Source organism: Taurulus bubalis (genome assembly GCF_910589615.1).
Source record: "Taurulus bubalis genome assembly, chromosome: 5".
NCBI lineage: Eukaryota > Metazoa > Chordata > Actinopteri > Perciformes > Cottidae > Taurulus > Taurulus bubalis.
In genome coordinates this window covers 14,770,961-14,787,032 of record NC_136593.1, presented here as the reverse complement: position 1 = coordinate 14,787,032, position 16,072 = coordinate 14,770,961, and the positions used below count along the sequence as shown (strand labels likewise).

The following is a 16,072-nucleotide window of genomic DNA, read 5'->3' as shown; positions in this document are numbered from 1 at the left end:
CATTTGGCACAATATATTAATATATTATTCAATATCTATCAGAACTCTAACATAACCTTGGGGCCAGAAGATTTGGAAACGGATAATAATAATAATAATAATAATAATAATAATAGAAAAATAAAACTGAACAGCAGATATAAGTGCTGTGGTTACACAGACTTCTCATAGCCAGCTGGGGTTCTGAAGGAAGCAGCAAGGAAAGCAACACTTGCTCTAGGCAGTAAAATACAACTAGATATAAGCTGTGCATCCTGTGAGGAGTATAAAAAACAAAATACATAAATCTTTCTCTGGTCTTAGGGATCAGGTGATGGTAGCATTCCCTTGTAGGTGTGTGGATCTGGTGTTCCCTTGCAGACTAATACCTGTGAATACCAAGAACAAGTTTAGTTAGTAAATGTTTAATAGCTAAACATTAACAGAAAATGCAATTTCTATTTCATAGATTTAGGTTTCATAGTTGCAACATTTAGCAGAATTGTACCTGTAGTAGTTGGGTTTAAAAGGGCCGTTCTTATTCAGGCCCAGGTATTTCGCCTGGTCATCAGAAAGCTCCGTCAGGTGGGCATCAAAAGTGGTCAGATGCAGACTGGCAACATATTCATCTGGAATAAATGGATATGATTTGGTAAGAAAGAGAAACCTTTGACTTTCCATCTCAGCCTTGTCTTATCCATCCATTATCGGTTACCACTAATCCTGTTCCTGTCGCCCCACTACTGCAGGGCTGACAAATAGAGACAACCATTCACGCTCACCCGGTCCCTCTTGCTGGGAGGCGACAGTGCTAACCACAACACCACCGTGCAGCCCTGTCACAAACATCTACTCTCAAAACTCACATGCAAGGCAGACTGAGAAAGAACATAATGCTACTTGTATGCTTTGGACATTTATACTGCAGGTCAAGGTTAAGGTCTACATATTCTCACCCATCTTCTTGGGAAGCAAGTAAACATCCTGCTTGTATCGTCCCTCAGGAGCGTTGTACAACTCGATAAGGGCCAGGGCCTGAACACAAACATGGATTGACAATACTGTTGAAAATGGATGCACATGATGGCTAGAATAGAGTACGGCAGAAATAACTACTGCGCTTCTTTAGCTGCTGAACAGTGTAGCTTATTGCAGGCTGTCTGGTAGTATCAACAGTTACCTGAGTGGTGGCTGTGATGGACAAGACAAAGGTAGGAACAGTGGAGCAGCTGAGGTTAAGGAGACGTCCCTGTGGAAGAAGACAACTGTCAAAAATGATGGTAAGTATGTTCCAATTTTATGAAACCATGCATACAAACATGTGGCGGAGTTCTTCACAAGCCAGACATTGAGTCACTCAGTGTAAGAGACTTCATGGGTGTGTCTTTGGCACTTATTGACTGTTTTTATTCAGCACCATCAAAATGATTAAAAGGAAGTAAAGGCAGTATTCTTAATTAAAATTAAGAATTTAAAATGCCATTACTTATGACCCACGAGAAGTGTTTGGCGGTGTCTGTACCTGCAGAGACCCCGCCCTCGACCTGTATTGTCTAATTTTGCCGTGTTCGGGACGTTTCTGAGTGCCAGCCTCTATAAAAACGTAGCAACCCAGAAGAAGCTAAAAAAAAATGGCAGACAAAGCTCATTCCAAAATGAGAGTGAATATGGGATAGGCTTTCGCCCGCTAGCTAGCACCCAAACGAAAAACTACGGCGCTTCTGGTGCCGTAAAACTGCCGATGAGGTCAACTTTTAATGTTGCGTTTACAAACCACAACCAAAGATTCTACTCATTCTGCCTTTCAACCATGAATCTTATCAATTATATCAACAAAAACAAAAAAAATATATATATATATCCACATCTTGTGTGCAAAATATTTCATACATCAGGTCTCAAAGGGAAAGTGGATTGCTGGATCACTGTATGTTGTATATGTAGCAGTTCTGTATAAGTATATGTTATGGACAGTTGCTTCAAATTCAAGCAAGCGAATACAACTTTTTCCCCAAATAAGACTAACACAGATTAATAAAGAAATTCAACACATCACATGCCAAACAACTGTACTTATTTATCACATGTGGTTGTGAGGCGGACAGATGAGTTACCTCAGCCAGAAGGATGACCCTCTTGCCATCAGGCCAAATGACGTGATCCACCTGAGAGCGCACTCTCTCCCAGGTCAGCTCAGGGGTCCGAAGACTTGCCTGCAATGTGATGACAGGTTTATGCCCACTGTTTAAATATACATCAACCCAGTCTGCAGGATGGTATAACTTTGAATTCTCCCCTTGTGGCACAATTTACCACATCAATCTCAGTATTGGAGTGGCCCATGTTGCAGACAATAGAGCCATTTTTCATGCGGTCCAGCTGGTCTCTGGTCACCACATTCTTGTTCCCTAGAGAAAGACATCATCAATCAGTGTACGTCACCCACCTCACAGGACATAATTAGCACAGAGCCTTAAGGAACAGTGCAAAGGCCTGTGAACTAAAAGGCGTTTATTATGTCAGAAAGGTAAAGATAGAAAGGCTGTAGATTGTAATCCCATGTCAATCCATCCCATGAGCAGTTAACACCCGCACTGTTTGAAGTGGAGTTACCAGTGCATGTGATGATGACGTCAACCTGGCGGATGACCTCATTCAGCTTGACTACCCTGAAGCCGTCCATGCTGTTAAAGAGAGCAGAGGTTTAGCATTCAGCTCCAGGGACAAACAGGACACTCTCTATTATTTATTGACACGCAACTCAATTCAGTTATAGGGCTGGAGTCCCTGTTGGGTCAATGTAGTTGGTTTTGGTTTCAGCTGAACATCAGTCATCTCATAATATGTTTGTTAAATAATTAACAAAACACAGTTAGTTGGCTATGCTATGTTATCCATCCTGCTGTGTGTCCTAGTTATACATGTTTGACATTCAACACATTCAGCTCGGATCATCATAATCCCACATCTTGTTGTCCTCACCAGCCCTGCAGGGCACAGATGGGATCAATCTCTGTAATAGAGACGACGGATCCCAGAGCTTTCAGAGCAGCGCAACAACCTTTCCCAACCTGCAAAGACAAAACAATACAATGTGTGAGCAGCAGAGTTACATATGACAATCATGACAATGACCCGAATTAAGAAATCACACTTATCAGTATTTAAAAACGAGCCATTTAACACAAATCCATCAAGGCTCTAGGTATTTAACATGGCAAGTCAAACAATCTCCTAGTCTGGCAGATTTGGACCCTTTAACATCACCTAGACTCAACAGTCAGACAGAGTACATATTGTCCAATGAAATGGGATGACAGCTGCTTCGTGTTATGAGTCCACGGCCAGTGTTGTCTGAGGTATTATCATTACAGTGTATCACCATCATGAATGTTTTCACAGCTACATGATGAAGAATAATGTGGCATTAAAACGTTAAAAGAAGCATCTCACCTCACCGTACCCACATACGACCACCTGTTTGCCTCCGAACATGACATCTGTGGTTCTCTTCAAGCTAGGGAGGTTTGAGGCACAAAATTAGTAAATGACAAACGGCCAATCTGAATATGTCGGACTCCTAAATCTGGCATATTTACACTGATGTACAGTAAAAGTTCTGTGACAGTTCCACAGTTGTGGATAAGACGACAAGTCTGCTTGGATAAAAGCTCTTTATTAAAACAGATCATTAGTTCTCTTAAATATCCCAGTGCATGAATCTAAAAGTCTAATGGTGCCGACATTTAGTGATGTAACTCATAATGGAACACCTGCAACAAGACATGAGTGTACCTTGCAGATTATTAATCAGAAGGAACAGCAATAAATTATGAGCAGTGAGTGCAGAAAGCACTGACTCGATACAGAGATGTGCAGACGTTGTTAAAGAGTACGACACTATTTATATGCTGTGGTGGTGATAATTAACAGGACGGTAATAAATGCAATAGCTGTGCTCTCAAGCTGTTTTGCTCCGTGTTGAGCAGAGAGCACAGCAGAAAAGCTCCTTATGAAATATTATGCAAATTTGATCTTTTTGGACCAGGGGACTCACTACAGTGTCCCAGTAAACAAAGGTTGGATGTTGGTTATGTGGCATCTGATAACCCACTCAAGAGTGAAGGAAAAGCTATGATTTGAGAATCCTAATTATTGGCAAGTGGCAAAAATGGGCTGTTGTAAGATATTAAAATAATTGCTGTTTAATCATGAGCCTACTTACCCGTCCAGGATTGATTCTCTGCAGCAGTAGAGGTTGTCAAACTTCTGCTTGGTGACGGAGTCGTTTACATTCATAGCCGGTACACACAGTTTTCCAGCTTTAGACAGCTGATACAACCTAGAGAGAGGCAAGACGAGGAAGGTAGAAGCCTTTACCTTGTTGCTGTGGGTGTGTCACTAAATAGTTTATAGGAAGCATATCTATGAAGCAGTAAATCACCTGTGTACCCCAGTGACACTCTCCTCCACAATGCCTCTGATCTTCTTGAATACATTGGGGTATTTTTTGTACATCCAGTGTGTCAAGTCTCCTCCATCGTCAAGGATCTAACAGATAGGTGACAAATATTTACGTGCAAATAGCCATTCATTTAAATCATTTGAAAATAATAGCTATTTGAGGCATTTGTTTGTCTACATCGTTCACATATCAAAGCCTATTGGTACATAAACTGTTCCGTCACAAAAGGTAGAAAAACAAACTTTTCCATGTACCATGTTAGGCTGCCAACCCTCCGTGTTGACACAGCGGTCAATACACCACCAGAAATCATCTTCAGACTCCCCTTTCCAGGCAAACACTGCCACACCTGAAACAAAACAGATGGCTAATACCTTGAAAAACCTTACATCAATAACACTGTATTTGTCTTGAGCTGCACATATGACAGTGATTGAGTGCAAAGTTATTGATACTGTGACGGTGAATTATTCAGAAAAACTGAACAATCTGGTACAAAATACTGCTCTACATTACATATTTGTGAACATGTCATTTAGTACAGCACCACAGAGTGATAGGTATAACAGCTCAACCGTGGAAGACCAGAAAACCACTGAGTACGTTGTAAATAACTTACTTCACAGTAGACACAAACTCAACCCACCAAAAATGCATGATCTCTACTGAGCTACTCCTTAATCTGTTGCAACCCCCTCAGTTTGTAAGAACATGAAAACTATACAGTGGACATTTAGTACATACTTAAACACTTACATAGCAACCATAGATAAAAGGCTATAGTGGTTAACTGCTCCTTCACTAAATGCCAAATCGTATGTGTTCCCATTATCTCTGCAGGGCAGATTTTTCAAGAGTTTATTAAACATTTCCAAACCGTATCCTTGGTTCTAAAAGACATAAAGAGATGCTCACATGGGGGAAAATGCATAAGAAAACCCTTTACACTAGTCATATGGTCTGTTATAAACATGTTATTGTTGGTAATGAAGTGCAATTAAAATATGTTTGGTGTTGGGTAGGGAAAAAACTAAATGTTTTTCCCCTTATCTACTGCTTACCAGTCTCTGACAGAGCAGCAGCCACTTCATTCTGTGTAGAGTAAATGTTACATGCAGTCCAGCGGCACTGAGCCCCAAGAGCCACCAGAGTCTCGATCAGCACCTGAAAACACAGAGGAATTTTTGGGATCAGCTGGTTGTTGATGGCTGATGAGTTGTCCATGATAAACAGCCAACAACTCCACAACACTTTAATCATTTGAGACTCTAGTAATAGAAGAGTTGACATTATTTGTTTTTTTTATTTTAATTCCTGTTTTCTAGACCGTAAGTAGTAAGTAGTGCAGACAGTTGACATAAACCCTATCCTGATTGAGAGGCACTCTCACACTGCAGTCATTGCATGGGTGTTGAAGCTAAGAGATAAATCTTACTGCGGTCTGGGCAGTGATGTGAGTGCAGCCCACAATTTTGGCACCTGCCAAGGGTTTCTCACTCTGCGCTCTCTTCCTGAGTGAGATCAGCGCTGACATATCTGAAAATGAGAAAACATAAAGAGGGATGAGTGAGAAAGACATAATCTCACAAAACTCTAGTTATATAACCTCCGTTTTAAAAGATATAGCTAGATATAAGCACTCTTTAAGAAAATACAAGTGTTTTTGCCTTTTCTTTATTATAATGTTATCTTGTGTGGTGATGTAGTGAAAGTGAAGGTTTTATTTCTTTCAATTAGACCAAATGGAATCAGACAAAAAAAAAATATTTTCAAATTAAAAAAATGTAACTGCTCAACAGACAACTTTACCGATATTTTATAAATTCGGAATGATGTTTGGTTTAAATGACACAATACCTTGTTCTGCGATCTCAATCTCACGTCTTCCAAATTCAGTCTGTTTGATGCTCTTGACACAGAAGTCGCTGCTGCCCTTGGAGTTCACCTGAGTTTTGTCCCGTGGTGAGGTCTCATCGTCAGAGCTATCCGTATAGGACGCAGCTGTGAAGGAAACAAGGCTTTCAAAGAACTCACTAAATTAAAGCCACCAAAGAAAACTAAAGTGGTTTAATACATTTAGAGCTCCAAATTCACCATCTCCCTTTACCACTCTAAAGTTCAGTTAACGTCTATAATAACTCAGGTTTTTTGTTTTGTTTTAATCAAAGACGGTCATAAATTCATGCAAAAATATTATACTGCAGCCCAATTGAACACTAGAGGTCAAGTGTATCTTGCCGCCTCTCCTTACCGGAGCTGTAGCTGTCTGTGGATGACTGAGAGATGGAGTGGGACAGGGAGCGCCGGCCTGCCTTGGTGGGGAACCTGCTGAACTCCTGCTTGTCCTCCACAAACTGGATTTGCTGATATATATTTATATATAAAAAATTAACAAATCAAGTTACACACTGTACGTGTTGTCATAGATGGTTACAATGACGTTATTTCCAATGCATACAAACCGAAGTTTTGAGCAATGTATAAGATAAGAGATAAAATCAAAAAACAAAAAAAACAAAACATCTTGCAGCTGCTGGAGTGTTATCTTTAGTTCAGGTATGGAGAAGTCAACAGGGAAATCTCTACACCTCAGCAGTTTCTGGAATGTTTCTGGGTATTTGTCTTTGCCGTGCCAGGTGAGATTTTTTTACTTTTTTTGGTCTCAGCAAAAACAAAGAATCTGAGATATAAATAATCAGAGCATGGGAACAAAATCTGACTATTTTCCCACCAGCCTACGTAGAAAGGGACAAGTGTGTCCCTTCCCCATTCTCCTCATTATAGAAGGGGAGTCAGGTTCTTCATTCTCCAGCTGCCAGTTTGGCCTGATACTGAAAACCCTCCACATACCAGTGCAAATTACATGGCAACAAAAAATAATGTAAAGCTGTTTTTCTTGAGCTTAAGGCGACAGGACACCATCTATTTCACCTGCAACCCACACCAGATAGTGTGGGTTATGATACCGAGATTATCCTGTTTGCTGCTGTAATCCTGAGATTTCTCCATGGCGGGACTAATAAAGGAATATGTAATCTAATCTTGGTTCCAGAAGATCTGATCATTAAAGAGCCTCATTGAAGATTGTATGTATGCACTGCATTACAACGTACTTCTTATAGATTCCAGGACTAATGCAAAATGATGACTATGGTGGTGTTGTTATAACCACTGATGATTGGCTTGCATGTGTGATGTTATTTTGGCACTTGATGTACATTCTTTTATACAATTCTTTTGATGGCTGAAAGAGGAAGTCCAACCTCATGCATTGTACTTTGTAAGCTTGCTACTTAATGTATCCATCAATACCTATTTATTAACTACATAACATACTAAACATCTGCAACATAACACCTTAACATAAGCTAACCATGTCTGTGTAAAAAACAAAGTCTTCCACTGGGCATTGAGCCTGTATCCCTGAGTACATGAACAACATGCTCTTCTTTTCCCCTTTTCTAAAACCTTTGACCTCATATGACAGATGAAACTATGACCTAACTGTGTCAATAATATTTCGTTCTGTGTTTTACATAAACATTGCCACACATAAATGAATTATTGCAGTAGCTGTTTATAGTACTCGATGTTCTCAATTGTCTTCCTTTTATCGTGTCCAGGATTAAAGCTTTGGGAAATAGTTGGTAAATAATGGAATTTTACAAGGATCATACAACATAATGTGTATAATGTAATATGTTAACTGTATTAGCATGATTTATTTTGTATTATTTGGCACCAGGATACGCCTTAAATTATTAAATCGGACAAAAGAAAAATCAAACTGTTCTTTTGAGAGCAAATTGCCAGCCAATGGTTTCTATAACTATTAAGTTCCTCCCTGAGAGAGAATGAGGATGTGAAAGAATTCTTTAGTGAGACAGCAAGGCTGACTAGTTCATTTTTTGTGTTGAGACTTTGCATTTGACAGATTTCTGGTTATGTGTTACCTGTTTGCTCCATGTAAAAAAGTCAGTAGAGGGTATATTTTGTCCAAAACTGGTATTCATTTGTCCACTGCGACTCAGGTGAGATGTGCAAATATGTTCCACTTTAAGCCCTGAGGAATTCATGGTGCAACCCTTCCTTGTTCCTTGATGGTGTCAGTTAACATCCCTCTTTTGTGAGTGTTACACAGAGCAAATCATTCAGTTGTTTCCTCGAGTTAAATGTGGATTGGAAGTCAAAAAGTATGCGTACCTGAAGAAAACTTTAACCAAACAGATAAACTGAACTGATCTTTTCTGTTAAGAAGCACTAGTGACTGAGGGTTAAAAAGAAACGTTCAGACTTCAGTCATTGTACACATGTAGACAGTGGTAATGTAAACCATGTGACTTTTCATTGCTGAGCTCCTATAATTGGATAATACTTTGAAGTATATAGAAAGCTGCCAACGGTGTCTCTTCGTACTACCTCACATCCTAGGATAAAGAAAAACTTTTTAAATCCCATAATGTTTACTGCAGCATAATTATATAACATATATAGGCCTATAGTTCACATACAATATTAATCTGCCCATCTCTTGTCTATAATAAAGGCTTTATTCTGTGACACAGATGGAGAGACAATCCATGTGAATGATTATGTGTGTATATTTTTGCTTTAATGTTCCTTAAAATGTGCTAAAAAAAAATCATGTTAAATGTATTATGTATTACAGCTTGCAAGGGGAAGGTAAATATAAAGGCTATGTCCTTTATTTACCAAAGGACTGGAGTATATTAGTTACTGCTCAGTATACTGTCGGCATTGATCTGTTGTGAACCTAATTTATTTAGGGTCAACTGACCGCGTGCACCCAAATGAATACCGCAGATACATGAGGTACTCTAACTACTACACATTGAACTAAGTAAAATCACTGTATACATGTGACACACTAGATCGGTCTTACCTTTTTAACTGGTTTGTGAGTCGGCACCGCGCTGAAGGCGGACGACAGCTCTCCCATGTTCATTTCGCTATTCTTGCTTACGGTCATTGCTGAATATTTTTCCGCCACGTTTTCGCTCTCTTTCACTTCTTTGCTCGCCTGTTTCACCTCCAGTTTCGCCTCCCCGGCCGGATCCGACATGGTGACGGAGTCTGAGATACAACCACCGTTGACTGCTCTCTGGTAGTAACGTCACAGAAGCTAACGTTAACGATGTCCTCGCGCTGCTAGCTACGTATTCCAACAACGAGCAGAAGAGAGGCTTTCAAATTAAAGTAAACGTAATAATTGTAAGTAAAAGCAACACTGGCATAAATGTGTGGGTGTCTTCCCCTTTTAATCTGGCGCTGACAGATGTCGTGATGTTGTCTGTTATGTTGCGTAGAGTTCAGCTGTGTGAGTCCCTGCTCCCTCAGCTGTCATCTGGCTGAGTAACTTTGTGGGCGGTAACCAGCAGACTGAGGGGGCGTTGCAGTATACTATATATATACAGCTGCGTTCAGAGGGAATGGGGCATCAGAGAATAACCGGTATAGTATTTATTCTAGATTTGAGCCGTAAACAACTCACTAGCGAATCAATCTATATATATATATATTTATGCATACTCACAATTTAGAGTGAAATTATTATTGTTTTGATTGAAAACAGTGTTAGTGTGCATTGGAGTACAGAGCGGAGACAGTCATTTCCCAGTATTTGTAAATGCAGCATTAAACTCGTAGTAATCGCTGGAATCCTCATCCACTACGCACGCTCCCTTTTTACTTTTACCTTGAGACTGCAAATCATTAACTACTATAAGTTAACACTATACATCACGACACGGTGTGCACGAGGAAGCATTCCTTTTTTCAGCATCTGCACTTCTTACTGAATCAAATAAAGATAGATAGATAGATAGATAGATAGATAGATAGATAGATAGATAGATAGATAGATAGATAGATAGATAGATAGATAGATAGCAGCAAACAAAGTTACATATAAGACATTTAAGAAAATTAAATAATAAAAAGTGCAAAAATGCAAAGTATATCAAGTGTGTACATAAATATAGTATATACAGTGAAAGCGGTGTTAGGGATGTTGATGATTCAATTTACGGAGGATCTGGCCAGGGGTGATTTATTATACTTATTGCAGTGGGAAATACGAGTTATTTGCGGTATCAATTATGCGTTTATTGTAATACATGAGGTGAGAAGGGAGGTTCATGCCACCGACTGTGGTTCACTCACAAATACTCTGCTGGGCCTGGGAGTGGCGCTAGCGACAACAACCACAGTGCATTCTGGGAGTTGTAGGTTACCTGCCTTTTGAAACAAACCTTTTTTTCTCTATTTTCTCTGGTCACGTTACACCAATTTGAGAAGTATTTGCACTTGTAAAGTGCACAGGCAGCCTAGTACCATAAGCAGATAACATTTCCGGCGGCCGCGTCCTTCTTTAACGTGTCCCCGCCCTCCCGAGAGCAGCAGCCCGGTCAACCTACCGCAGACTGTATGCACTGACACGCTCATGTTCCGTCACGCCATTTTCCATCGACGACCGACAGGAACAAACCAGCCGGAGAAACGCGGATAGTCGGAACCTTGAATTGCAACGAAAAAAGTAAGCCTTCAACGAAATTCCCAATTGTGTGTTGCGCTGAAACGTTTCAAGATTTGCACATTTGCGTCGATTAATCGTATCGTAGCATCAATTTAATCGGATGTTATTGTTTGGCTGCTGAGGTTGTTGTATTAGAAGTAGGCCTCGGAAAGGCGACAGCCATTTTAGCTACCGTTCTAAAGCCACTAGCTAGCATTAGCTTCAAGGTACCGGTGCACAAACTAATGTCGAATATGACACGTGTATTGTATTAATATTAGTATTTTATAGGCGGGACATGGGGAACAAGGTATGATTGAGCCGCCCAAGGAAACAAAAACGTAGCTGAGCTAGTACTTCAAGCTAACGATGCTTGCGGGTCAGTATGAGCTAAACTAACTAACGTAACGTGCCCATGAATACTATTTCTTGTAAGGCTAAAGTAAGAATAAATCACTCGAGGCCAAGTGGCAACACTTTGAAGAATGTGTTGGAGACGTGGACACGTGGTATGGTCTTGTCACGTTAAGCTAGTAACTAACAGGAAACGTACATACATTATGTCACATACATTGGAGGACGTTGTTCTGGAAGATTTGCGTGAGAAGTCACATTGGCGTTCTGTTTTTTGTTTGGTGAGTTGCATATACATGTTTCCACTCAGGTGGATAATAATGCATTATATTTTATTACCGTTGATTTATACATCGCTAGCTGTGTTCACTTGGTTTATTGGCCTGATTCATGCTCCTCTCACAAGATAACAGGAAACGGAGGTGAAAGCTGTTTTATCTGCTGCAGAAGCACCAGGCCCTGCTCGGTCCTGCTGTCCTCTTTCTCACCAGATTGTGAACTAATACAGATGTAAAGAAGCTGGAATTTGAGGTAATCAATGTGTCTGTTGCATTAATAATCAATTTCCTTTCTTTATTATTTTTCAGATCCGGTCATGCATCGTGACTGTCCTCTTGATTGCAAGATCTATGTTGGAAATTTGGGGAACAATGGAAACAAGACTGAGTTAGAGAGGTCATTCGGCTACTATGGTCCTCTCCGAAGTGTCTGGGTGGCCAGGAACCCTCCAGGCTTCGCTTTTGTAGAATTTGAAGATCCTAGAGATGCAACGGATGCTGTGCGTGAGCTCGATGGAAGGTAGGTAGCGATATAAATCATTTTGGCATACAGTGGCCAAAATTGGGGGGGGGGGGAACAGTATTCATCTTTATTAATAACTGTTTTTTTTATAGGACGTTGTGTGGTTGCCGGGTGCGAGTAGAGTTGTCCAATGGCGAGAAGCGCAGTCGCACCCGTGGCGCTCCTCCTCCATGGAGCAGACGTCCTCGAGACAGAGACGACAACAGACGTCGTAGCCCACAAGCCAGACGAAGGTGACCCATGTTATTATCTGAAAGTGGCCAGCAGGGACAGCATATCTTCTATGTTGTTATTTCCTGCTAGTGACTTTCTGATTCCGCTCTTTTACACACAGTATATTTCCTGGTAGTTGCTTATGTTTTTCCAGTGTGGGAATTTCTAGTGTTTTCTGCTGATTATACAGTTGTGGTAGTTTCATCTTCATTGATATTATTTATGTAGGGAGTCAAACAGATAGACTTTCATAACCAAATAATGAAATATGACATGGGAATAGGACATTTTTCCAGATCATGTAGTGAAGTCTTTGTATTGAAAATGCGTCTTAAAATCTGGCCTGTAAAACCTCTGCTGTAGGTACTAGTGCTTCTTTTTAAGTGTACATCATTTTGTACACTCTCAAAAAGTTGTCAAAAAAAGGACAAAATAGGTGTGTGAAATAGGATTACATAATTCTTCAGAGAAAGTATAATCTGTTTAAAATGTTGGGGGGATAAAAGTGCCAAATGTGATGCATTTTTTTCCTTTTGTTTGAGGATGCTTTTATTTTTCATCTATATTAATAAGAATGAAACCCGTTGCAGAGCCGTCACCATGCCTCCTCTCACCATCCTCTGAGTCAATCAACTAGTCCTCTTTCAGCATCATGTGACTGCTGACCATCGTGCACCAATCAGCTTGGCTGGTGCTGTCACATGACCCAGGCATGGCCAGTCGTCAAGTTGCACCAACCCATTGGTTCCTCAGCATGCCGTTCTCAACCTCCTCCTCCTTCAACCTTAATCCAAACTGCAGCGGCCCACCTCACATTCTCGACCAATCAGCGTATTACGTTCCCAAATGTCTACAACCTACCAACAGCAGCCTTCGGTTAACCAATTAAAGCAGGAAAAAAGCCACAGCCAGCCCCCATCTGCCTGCCACCTAAACACCTTGCAGCATCTGGCCAGTCCTATTCAGCCAATTCTACCTACCCGGCCGGCAGTCTGCCTCCCTTTCGTCATATCTAGCTTGTTGAAAACCAAAAATACTAGTAAGTTTTCCTGCTTCATTCAGTACACTGCTGATTACAGTTTTGAAAGTGAAGAGAAAGCTGGTCTGAAAAGGTTGTTCTTTTTTTAATTATTTGAGTCGTATATCTGGAACTTGACATTTCCAGAGATTTCCATTCTAGACAAACATCTGTATGGTATGTCTTGGGGCTCTGAGCAGAATTATCAAGTCCCACAAAACTCCTCAACCCCCAAATGAAAATTAAAAGTATTTTTTTTTTTTTTTTGCTGTATGGTTGGTTTTAGAATATCTTAGCCTGGTTGCTTCTCAAGACTTATTCCCAGGGACCAGCATATTGTGTTTGATATTAGCTTACACTTCCTAATGTTCTCCCTTTGGATCCAGTGGGCCAGTTTCATACAGATGGTGGCCTCGGTGTGTGTGTTTTTATCCCCACACAACTCGGCCAGTCCACAGTGCAGCGTTAAAATCTTCTAATAGAGCAAAGTTTGCTTGTGAGCGCACTTCAATTTGTGATCAGCTAAGACAGTATGACCAAATCTTGTATATTAATCATAGCTCGGAGGACACATCTTGCTCTACCGTTCCAAATTAATACATTAAACATAACTTACACTGATGACTTGATGTATAGATGCGCAACGCACTGTGGGATGGGTGAGATCATTTTTCAGCACCTGCCATCTTTATGTACTAGCTCCATTGTCAGTGATTTCTATTTCTGATTGAGATAATTGTGTACCTGGAAAAAGTGTTTTATTTCTGTTGAGAGTAATTGAGTTAGACAAAGGGGCTGTGTTGAAGGGGGCCCGTGTATGAAAAGTATTGGGATAGTGTGGAGCTCTACAGGGGCCGATGCGTCTGTGTATGTTCTTAACACTTCTTTATTTTCCTGTGCAGATCCCCACGCAAGAGGAGCTTCAGCCGCAGTCGAAGCAGGTATGTCAGATTTCAGGAAGTCTTGCATTCACAGTTAAACCCAAAAGCTTAAATCTTTGAGGTATTTTATAATTATATTTTCCTACACATAGAATATCCTGCAATATTCTCTCATTTATATTTTATATCAACATATCTAAAGGAAGTCATGAGAATAGTTGTAACTTATAATTGCTACATGAACTTTTGTTTTGTAAATTTATAAAATCGGAACAATTTCGAAACCCGGATTGAACCTAATTTGTTTTGGCTTTCATTATTTCCAAGTGACTAACTCAGAATCAGCCTTATGAGAATCAGCTTCATTGGCTGTGTGTGTGTACACATCCATGGAATTTGACTCCTGTTTTAGTGGTACCTAAATTAAGCAACTATATAAGTTTGACTATATATTTAATTATTAAGTTCTTCTACTTAACTAATTGATCCAAATACTCGTGATTCCAAACTACGAAGTTTCAAATCAACCCAACAGGCGAACATGATTAGTATATAGGAACAGTGAATGTTAACCTAATGGGTGGTTTGCTGTTTTCAGGTCTTTCTCCAAAGACCGGAGGAGGGAGAAGTCTCTCTCCAGGGACAGGAACCACAAACCTTCAAGGTCCTTTTCGCGATCAAGGAGGTACTGATATATTTTGAGCTCTCTGAAGATACATTTTGTCTTGCGTCCTGACATATATTTGACAGTTTAATTTGAGGTGTAGTTGTATGACTCTCCTATTGAAACTATTGGTACATTGCCTTTGGTTTTCTCTAGAGGACACCAAGTAACACTCATGCGTCGCTAATCTTACGAACCGAGGCATCCTTTGCCTCATCTTGTTTGTTCCAGTGTGGTATTGCCGAGAGTTTTAGTTTGGGCTGTAATTCTTTCTCGCTTTTAATAGTTTGTTTTCACTCTCCACAGTCGCTCCAGGTCTAACGACAGAAAGTAGAGGAACACCCGCCGGGCGTAAAGGGAGCGGAAGATGAACTGTTGTACAGGCTTGGCTGTTTCAAATGATGGAATTCAACATGGCCGTGTCGTAGTTTTTGTGTTGAGTTTTTTTTTTTTTTTTTTTAACGATCAAGCATTTTAGTGTCCCTCTCCTTTACATGTTTTCACATAAATTGAGTGGGTGTGTACAGGTGTGATGCCTCACCCCTGAAAGGTCCTGAAAGTCGTGCCACCCAGCATTCCAGTTCACCAGTTAATCTCGTATGGGTTTTTCTTTTTGTCAATGAATGTACTGTGTAGTTTGACATAGTGTGAGTAGTTCCTCTTTTTCAATGCCAGCATTTTTTTTATTAAGGATTGGGATGATTTATAAGAGTCTCTCCTTTTGATTGTCTGTAAAGCTGACCGTTTTTTCAATGTGCTACTTTTTTTACATCGCACTGAAGGTTTCCATCAGTTAAAGGTTGGTTGTTTGTAATTAAAACACCCCCACATCCAAAATTCAAAACTGGCATAGATTTAGAAAAAAAGACTGAGTTTTGTTCTTGAAGTTTTCCGTTATTTTTCTTTTGTTTGATACAATGTGAAATGGTCTCAATTAAAGAAACCGGTTGATTACAAAAGACCTGAATTGTTCATATTTATTTCCCCTCTACTGTATTATTCTCTATAAGAGGGCGCTCCTACAAAATCCATCTTGGAGCGTAACAGGAGTTCTGATCCAGGTCGGTCACTTTTGTCACAAACTGGCCATGATAGAAGAAAGGGGATACACACAAAAGAATAGTTTAACAGAAAATGGTTTATTTGATTTAAACACAAACTA

The 16,072-nt window shown here is 40.1% G+C and overlaps 2 protein-coding genes across 2 annotated transcripts; one reads left to right on the top strand and one right to left on the bottom strand.

The window, feature by feature from the left end:
* Positions 1-338: 338 nt before the first annotated feature.
* On the bottom strand, positions 339-9,527 carry LOC306736879 (S-adenosylhomocysteine hydrolase-like protein 1; the record flags this gene model as incomplete). The annotated part of the gene is made up of 17 exons (XM_079218564.1): positions 339-368; positions 488-608; positions 936-1,014; positions 1,160-1,228; positions 2,094-2,192; positions 2,293-2,387; positions 2,593-2,663; positions 2,962-3,050; positions 3,433-3,496; positions 4,205-4,321; positions 4,424-4,530; positions 4,699-4,793; positions 5,506-5,608; positions 5,880-5,980; positions 6,302-6,445; positions 6,696-6,804; positions 9,348-9,527. The coding sequence occupies 17 exons, from the start codon at positions 9,525-9,527 to the stop codon at positions 362-364; spliced, it is 1,650 nt and encodes a 549-aa protein (XP_079074690.1). The 3' UTR covers positions 339-361.
* Positions 9,528-10,943: 1,416 nt separating this feature from the next.
* Positions 10,944-15,863, top strand: srsf3b (serine and arginine rich splicing factor 3b). Its single transcript, XM_079217866.1, has 6 exons — positions 10,944-11,000; positions 11,921-12,131; positions 12,227-12,367; positions 14,268-14,306; positions 14,845-14,931; positions 15,217-15,863. The coding sequence occupies exons 2-6, from the start codon at positions 11,929-11,931 to the stop codon at positions 15,242-15,244; spliced, it is 498 nt and encodes a 165-aa protein (XP_079073992.1). The 5' UTR covers positions 10,944-11,000; positions 11,921-11,928; the 3' UTR covers positions 15,245-15,863.
* The last annotated feature ends 209 nt before the right edge of the window (positions 15,864-16,072 follow it).